The 8,309-nt window shown below is 47.9% G+C and overlaps 1 protein-coding gene across 1 annotated transcript; it reads left to right on the top strand.

Annotated features, from left to right (window-relative positions):
* The first annotated feature begins 609 nt into the window (after window positions 1-609).
* On the top strand, window positions 610-4,597 carry LOC118843491 (4-galactosyl-N-acetylglucosaminide 3-alpha-L-fucosyltransferase FUT6-like). Its single transcript, XM_036751149.1, has 2 exons — window positions 610-688; window positions 1,932-4,597. Exons 1-2 carry the CDS (start codon window positions 639-641, stop codon window positions 3,031-3,033), a joined length of 1,152 nt encoding a protein of 383 aa, XP_036607044.1. The 5' UTR covers window positions 610-638; the 3' UTR covers window positions 3,034-4,597.
* The last annotated feature ends 3,712 nt before the right edge of the window (window positions 4,598-8,309 follow it).

Here is an 8,309-nt window from a genome sequence, read left to right as displayed (position 1 = left end):
TAGTTGTTTTCAATGGTATCCAGCTTTCTGTGACCCCAATTGGGGTTTTCTTGGCAAAGATCCTGGAGTGGCTTGCCATTGCCTTCTCCAGCTATTTTACAGATGAGGAAACCGAGGCAAGCCAGGTTAAGTGACTTGCCCAGGGTCACACAGTCAGTCACCGTCTCAGATTTGAACTTCTTGCCTCCAGACCTGGCACTCTATCCACTGTGCCACCTACATGCCTTGCCTGGCACATAGCAGGGGCTTAATAACTGTTTACTGACTGACTGATTGAATATGATACTCTTAGAACTTAAACTCATGGATTTTTATGGACACGCAGAACCTTAAACCCTCATAGACTCAGAATCTTAGACCCTTTGACTCTCACGGACTCCCCGAAACCTCAGACGCTCGGACCCTCAGACTCTCAGCTCCTCCCGGATCCTCCCAAGAATCTCAGACACTTTGGATTTTCATGAGAGTCTTGCGTTCTCAGAGTCTCAGGAGCCCCAGGATGGGGGAGGGGGAAGGGCGTAGACTGAGACCAGGCAGCCAATCACAGGACGAGGAGCAGGGCGGGGCCCGGCCCTTCCTTACTTCCTGTCTGGGCAGGAAGTCGTCCCAGCTCAAGCCTGGTGGGGGCGCCTAAGAACATGTCTGAGGGGGAGCTGCACGTGGGGGGGTTCATGTTGCCCCCTCAGAGGTAGGGATGCCTTTTAGGAGATGGGGGAGAGAGGGGAGGGGCGTGGAGGGTGGGGAGGCCACAGTAGCCTGCCGGATCCTGGGCAGCACTGGGGACACCTGGCTGTGGCGGGGCGGGACCAGGCTCGTGATAGCCCTGCTGTCGTCAGCCCTCCTACTTAAAAAAATTGTATATATCTATATCTATATCTATCTCTATCTCTATATCTATCTCTATATCTATATCTATATCTATATCTATATCTATATCTCTCTGTAGAGATATAGATAGATAAATATAGGTATATATATATATATACACACACACATAAAATATTTTTCCCCAATTACGTGTTAAAACAATTCTTTAACATTTTAGAAGTTTTGAGTTCTAAATTTACCCTTCCCTGCCCCCTTCCTCTCCCCCACCCCGAGACAGTCAGATACAGTCATTTCCACATCAGTCATTTGCTCAGACCACTTCTGCCGCAAGGAGCTAAGTCTTGCAGGGGGCAAACAGTGACCAGAGGAGGACAGCCGCCATCTGTGGATAGCCTGGAGGGGACTGGGGGTGGGGAATATCTTAATGTCTTAAAGTACTTGAAGAAGAGCTATCATTTGGGAGAGTGGGGAACCTGCGGCCTCGAGCCCTCTAGGCCCTCAAGTTCAGCTCTTTGACCGAATCCAAACTTCGCAGAACAGATCCCCTTAATAAAAGGATTCATTCTGTAAAACTTGGACTCAGTGGAAAGGCTGAATCCAAGGTCCTAGAAGACCACATGTGGCCCAGAGGCTGCAGGTTCCCCACCCCCATACTAGACCTATTTGTCTTGGCTGTAGAGGGGGAAACTTGGAGCAAGGGGTGGAAGGTACCTAGAGGCTAAAGATTTAGGCTAAAGAAAAAAAGTTAAAGTTATGCAGAAGTGGAATGGACCTCCCTGGGAGGTAATGAGTTTCCCAATCACTGGAGTGGGGACTGAATAGTCATTTTTTGTGGAATGTTATAGAGGGTATTCTCAGCTGGGTAGGGATTGGACTGTGTCCTCAGAGGTCCACTACAACTCTGAGATTTTGTAAGATGATGGATGGAGGGAGATGGGAGCTAGAGGGTGGGGGATAGGGAACCAGAAGGAAATATGAAGTAGGGGAAGAAAAGGAAATGGGAGAAGAGGGGATGTGGAAGCAGGGGGTGAGTAAGGGCTAGGCAGGTGCTCACTCAGTCTCTGACTGGCTTAACAGCCCCATCCTTTCCCACTTCTCTCCAGTACCAATTGCTCCACGAAGGCCCAGGCCACCTCATCTCTCAAGAAAAAATACTTCTACTCCCAGCTGTTCCTGTTCCTGCTTTTGCAACTATTGTTTACCCTGAGCCTCCTCTCATATTGGTACCTGCTCCCTCAGTCAATGCAGAAACCTTGCCTTCCTGTGCAGGCAGCACCATCCATCACCCCTGTGCTCACCATCCTATTATGGACATGGCCTTTTAATCAACGAGTGTCCATTCAAGGACTCCACTGCTTGGGCCCCTGGACCAAGGAGACGAACTGCCAAATCACATTGGACCGTTCCTGGTATAAGAGGGCCCATGCAGTCATCATCCATCACCCTGATGTGAGTAGCAACCCCTCCAGTCAGCTGCCTTCTGGACCACGGCCAGCTGGCCAACGATGGGTCTGGCTCAGCCTTGAATCACCTAGCCACTTGAATAACCTGGCTGCTATGGATGGCCTCTTCAACCTGACCATGACCTACCGCACTGACTCAGACATCTTCGCCCCTTATGGGTGGCTCAAACCACGGCAGAAACTGAAGAACAATTCCTTAACTAGACCTCCCTATCCCAAAACCAAATTGGTGGCCTGGGTGGTGAGTAATTGGAGGGAAGACTCCGTACGGGTCATATACTTCTGGAGTCTACAACCCTATCTGTCTGTGGATATCTATGGGAGATATCACAAGCCGTTATCCACCAAAAACCAGCTGTCTGTCCTTTCCGAGTATAAGTTCTACTTGGCTTTCGAGAACTCTGTGCACCAGGACTACATCACAGAAAAGCTTTGGCACAATGCCTTGGCAGCCTGGGCTGTCCCTGTAGTCTGTGGTCCACCAAGGCACAACTATGAGCGCTTCTTGCCATCCGATGCCTTTATCCATGTGAATGACTTCAGGAGTCCCAAGGATCTAGCCATCTACCTAATGGAACTGAATAAGGATGAGAAGCGCTACCTGGCATACTTCCGGTGGCGGGAGCACCTGGAGGTGGTAACCAGATCTGGCTGGTACCAGGAATTCTGTAAGGCATGCCGGATCCTACAGGAGCCACCCAGCTACCGGACTGTGCCGATGCTGTCCAAATGGTTCTCCTGAGGTGCGTCCCTCCCTGTCCATAGCCCTTGGGTCTTCTATTGGCAGGGAGTTAGTTGGATGTTCCAAAAAGGTGTGGTGGGTTATCGCCTTTCTAGTGGCCTCTTCTCCCACTGGATATCTTTAGAGATATTTCCCACTAGTGACATCCTTTTGTGATGTCCTTCCACTGGTGATGTTGGATCGCATTCCCCACTAGTGACTATCTTGACCTTCAGTGGCATGTCCCAGTAGTGACCTTTGGTGATCTTTCCATCTGATGACATCTCTTGCTAATGACCTTTGGTGATGTCTCCCTCTGATGACCTGTGATTATATCCTGTACTAGTGACCTGAGATTCTCCCACCCATGACTTGCAGAGATATCACCTTTGCTTATGTTTCCCACTAATGACCTTGCCCACTGGTAACCCCAAAGGAGCTCCCACAATACAGACTTTCAGCCCCATCCACCATCAGTCAGTCCTCTGCTGCTAACTTTTAAAGATATCCCCTACAATAATCTTCACTGACACTCTGCACCTCCCCCCCTTCCTTTGTACCTTGATGCTGTTTGTGATATTCTGTGGACACAGTTCCCTAGACTTCCCTTTTGTGTTCCTGGTACTTAGCGAGAGCTCAATAAATGTTTGTTGATGAGGATGGCAAGTAGCAGGCCCAGGGAGGATCCCCAGGGTCATCTGGGCAGGTGGATGATAGGAACTGATTGTGTAGGTCTTGCTTTGTCTGCTCATTGGGATAAGGTCCCAGAAAAGCCAGTAAATAGGACAAGTCTGAGAACACAAAATGTGTCATTGGAAGGACCTTAGAGACAATCTATTGAAATCAACCTTACCCCCCTCCCTCATATACACACATACACATACCCCACCCATGGATACACAGGAAAATTGAGACCCAGAAGGGGGAATGAACTTATCAGAGCTGCACTTAAGGGGTCAAGGGCTGATCTTAGACTAGAATTCAGTTCCCTAACTTCCATCCTAGGGTTCTTCCCATGGCATTCCCTCTCCCAGAAGGGCCTTGATGACACAAAGCCAAATGGATACCCTAAATATCAGAGTCAGGATGAAGAAAGGCTAGAGCAGTGGTTGAAAACTCAGGTAGAAACAGATGCAGCCCCACATCCACTTTTGTTGTTGGTCAGTCATTCAGTCCTGTCTGGCTCTTTGTGACCCGATGACCCATAGCATTCTAGGCCTTTCTGTCCACTATCTCTCAAAGTCTGTCCAAGTTCATATTCATTGTTCCCATGACACTGTCTATCCATCTCACCCTCTGCTGTCCCCTTTTCTCCCTGCCTTTGATCTTTGCCCACATCAGGGTCTTTTCCAATGAGTCCCATCCTCTTCTCATGTGGCCAGAGTATTAAAGCTTCAGCTTCAGTCTTTGACCTTCCAATGAATAGTCTGATTAACATATATGTTGTGTTGTGTTTTTATTTTATTAAGCATTTTCCAATTACAGTTTAATCTGGTTTGGGAACAGTGAGGAACGGCAAGTTTGACACCTCTGGGCTAGAAGACTAGACTGAGTCAAATGATGAAATAAAATTGGGATAGATGTCAAGTCTTGGTTGGTTGATTCATTGGTTGGTTGGCTGGTTGTTGTCCTTCATTCTCAAAGAGGACCAAAATGACATCGCTATGCTCGAGTCAAGATTCAGCGTGTACGACTGTGGCTGATCAGGCCAATATGAGCTCAGAATGCTCTACCACAGTTCTGGGCTCAAACAGTCTGTGTGAACCTATGGGATGGATACTCCAAACTGGTGCATCCTGCGTTTCCTTTGAGCTGTTTCCATTCTGTTTGGCTCATAGAGCACAGCACTTTCTCCACGCTGAGCGGTCCTGTGCCAGGGTCTCCCATGTCACAATTCTTAAGAGAGACTCAGAGTGTCCTTGTATCACTTCTTCTGACCACCATGTGAATGCTTACCCTGTGTGAGTTCTCTATAAAATAGACTTTTTGGTAAGCATATGTTTTACATTCTTATACTTGGGTTAAAAAACTCAACTCTGCAAACACAGGATGGGGGAGGGACAGTTAGAGAATAGATTATCTGAAAAAGAGCTGGGGGCTTTCATGGACTGCAAGGTCAGTATGAGTTAGCAGTGTGATGTGGCCACCAAAAAAGCTAATGTGGCCTTGGGCTGCATTAAGAAAGGCACCACTCCCAGGAATAGGGAGGTGAGAGTTCCACTGTCTTCTGCCCAGGTCAGGCCCCATCTGGACACCATGTTCACATATGGGCGTGACAATTTAGGAAGGACATTGAAAAGCTGGAGAGGGTCTAGAGCATGGCTACCTGGATGGTGAAGGACTTTAATTCATATCACATGAAAATTGGTTGGGGGTAGGGTGGGTGTATGGGTTGGGTGGGGAGAGGAGGGGAATGACACGTGATAGCTCCCCCTCTATCTGAAAGGCTGGTCATGCGGCAGAGGGATTGGTCCCAGAAGGGAAAAGCAGGAGCACATTGAGGCTGGATGTCAGGAAGAACTTTCTTACCTGAGAGCTGCCCCAAGGTGGAATGGGCCACTATTCCATAGGGAGATGGTGGCTCCCCTTTTCTTGGAGGTCTTCAAGCAAAAGCTGGTCAATCACTTGTCAGGGAGGTTACAATGGGAATGCCTTTTTGGATATGTATTAGACTAGACCAGGTGTGGGGAACCTTTGGCCTCGAGGCCACATATGGCCCTCTAGGTTCTCAAGTGCAGCCCTTTGACTGAATCAAAACTTCATAGAACAAAGCCCCATCATAAAAGCATTTGTTCTATAAAACTTGGACTCAGTCAAAAGGCCATACCAGATGACCTAGAAGGCCACGTGTGGCCTTGAAGCCAAAGGTTCCCCACCCCTGGACTAGATCATCTCCAAGGTTTCTTTCAACATTAAAATTCTATGATCTGTGATTCTGAGCCATAGTGTTACTTTTGATCAAAGTGATTTCTCCTCTGTTTAGTTTTCTCATCCTTCTTGCCCTCTCTGCAGTCTTTTCACTGATCACCCTCTTCTCCTTGATACTCTCTTCTCTCTAGTTTTTATGATACCACTCTCTTCTGGTTTCCCTCACGCCTGCCTGGCTGCTCCTCAGTCTTCTTTCCTGGATTTTTATCACACTCACTAGCCATGAGTGTCCCCCAAGGCTCTGTCCTTGGCCTCCTTCTCTTCTTCCTCTATGCTGTTTTCATTGGTGATTTCATCTGCTTTCACGGATTCGATGATCATCTTCATACAAAGGATTCTCAGATCTATTTATCCAGCCTGAACTTCTCTGCTGACCTCCAGACTCACATCTCCAAATGCCTATTGGACATCTTGAACTGGATATTCTTTAGGCATCTCAAGTTCAACTCCTCACTCCTTTTACCTCTCCACATTGGATCATTCAGTGAGTCAGTGAGCATTCATTAAGTCCCTGCTATGTGCCAGGCACTGCACTAAGCGCTGGGGCTACAAAGAAAGGCAAAAGACAGTCCCTGCCCTTAAGGAGCTCACAATTTAATGGGGCTGACAGTCAACATTTATTAAGCACCTACCATGTGCCAGACATTGTGCCAGTGCTAGTAGGCAAACAAATATATATATATATATATATATATATATATATATATATATATATGCAAGCTATACACAGGAGAGATAGGAAGTATTTAACAGAGGAAAGACTCTAGAATTAAGCGAGATTGAAAATGGCTTTCCTATAGAAGGTGGGATTTTCATTGGAACTTGAAAGAAGCCAGGGAACCCAAGAGGCAGAGATGAGGAAGAAGAGCATTCCAAGCATGGGTACAGCTAGAGAAAATGCCCTGAGCTGAGAGATGGAGTGTCTTGTTTATGGAACAGCTAGGAGGACAGTGTCACTGGATCAAAAAGTACATGACGAAGTGTAAGGTATAAGAGGAAAGGGAAGGGAGTAGGGGCCTAGGTTATGAAGGGCTTTGGATGTCAAACAGAGCATTGTATATTTGATCCTGGAGGCAGTTGGGAGTTTATTGAATAGGGCGGTGACATGGTCGAACCTGCACTTAGAAAAATCACATTAGTGGCTGAATGGAGAATGGACTGGAGTGGGGGGAGACTTGAGGCTGGCAGCCGCCAGCAGCTATTGCAATCCTCCAGGTGATGAGGCCTGCACCAGAGTGTTGGCAATGTCAGAGGAGAGAAGGGGCATATTGGAGAGATGAGGTAGAGTTGAGATTGGCAGCTTGGCAACAGCTTGGATAGGGGGGAGATGGGGGGAAATGAAAGAGAGTGGGGAGTCAAGGTTGGGGCTTGAGGGCCTTAAGTCTCCCCCTCACTCCAGCCAATCTCCACTCAGCCATCCAGTTGGTCTTCCTAAAAGCCGGATCATTTCATTCGCCTCTTTGATAAACTCCAGTAGCTCCCTATCACCTCCAGGATCAAACCAAAAACCTTCTCCATAGCTTTTACATCCCTTCATAACTTGGCCCCTTCCTACCTTCCAGTCTTCTCATGCTTTACGTCCTCTCTGATCCAGTGACACCAGCCTCCAGCTCCCACCTGCAAACGTTTTCATTGGCTGTCTGGCCCCTGTGCCTGGAATATTCTCCCTCTTCATCTCCACCTCCTGGCTTCCCTGGCTTCCTTTAAGCCTCAGTTAAAGTCCTACCTTTTGCAAGCAGTCTTACCCAGTCCTACTAATCCTAGGACCTTCTCTCTGAGACTGCTTCCAATTTGTCCTCTGTGCATCTTGTTTGCACACAGTTGTTTGCATGTTGTGTCCCCCATTAGCTTGTGAGTTCCTTGAGGGCAGGGGCTGGTTTTGCCACCTTTTGTATCCTCAGTGACTAGCGCAGCGCCTGGCCCCTAGTAGGCACTTAATAAATCCCCTTGACTTGAATTGACTCTTGGTTAATCCCCCAACCTTATGGGATCCATACTTCACAAACTGAGGCCCTGTTACATTGGTCACGCTGAGATCCAAGAATGAGCCTGAAGTTTTCTCTCCAGTCAGGAAGGGCACCCTGGAATAAGATCCCTTAGTCTGCCTCTATCTTTCGACAAGAGGGGATGCTGTGGACCACAGAGTTGAAGTTACTTGCCTAAGGTTATGAGGTAGTAAGTATCAGAAAAGTAATTCAAACCCGTGTCCTCTGATTGCAAATTCAGCTCTCTGTTCCACCATGCTGTCCCTGGAATTGGGTTGGCTGGGCTCAGTGCCTGCCGTGTCGAAGGTGCTTAATAAAGGTTTATTGGATTGAATAAGATGAGGAGGGACCTCCTTATTCCCAGCCTGCCTGTTTCCCAGTGTG

The sequence above is a fragment of the Trichosurus vulpecula genome, chromosome 1 (assembly GCF_011100635.1).
Source record: "Trichosurus vulpecula isolate mTriVul1 chromosome 1, mTriVul1.pri, whole genome shotgun sequence".
Taxonomy (NCBI): Eukaryota; Metazoa; Chordata; class Mammalia; order Diprotodontia; family Phalangeridae; genus Trichosurus; species Trichosurus vulpecula.
The sequence above is the reverse complement of the archived record's forward strand: the minus strand, read 5'-3'. Positions and strand labels throughout refer to the sequence as shown.

Coding starts and splice junctions, on each gene's coding strand:
- LOC118843491 (XM_036751149.1), top strand. CDS start 639: ATGTCTGAGGGGGAGCTGCACGTGGGGGGGTTCATGTTGCCCCCTCAG. Junction 689..1,931: donor TTCATGTTGCCCCCTCAGAG/GTAGGGATGCCT, acceptor ACTTCTCTCCAG/TACCAATTGCTCCACGAAGG.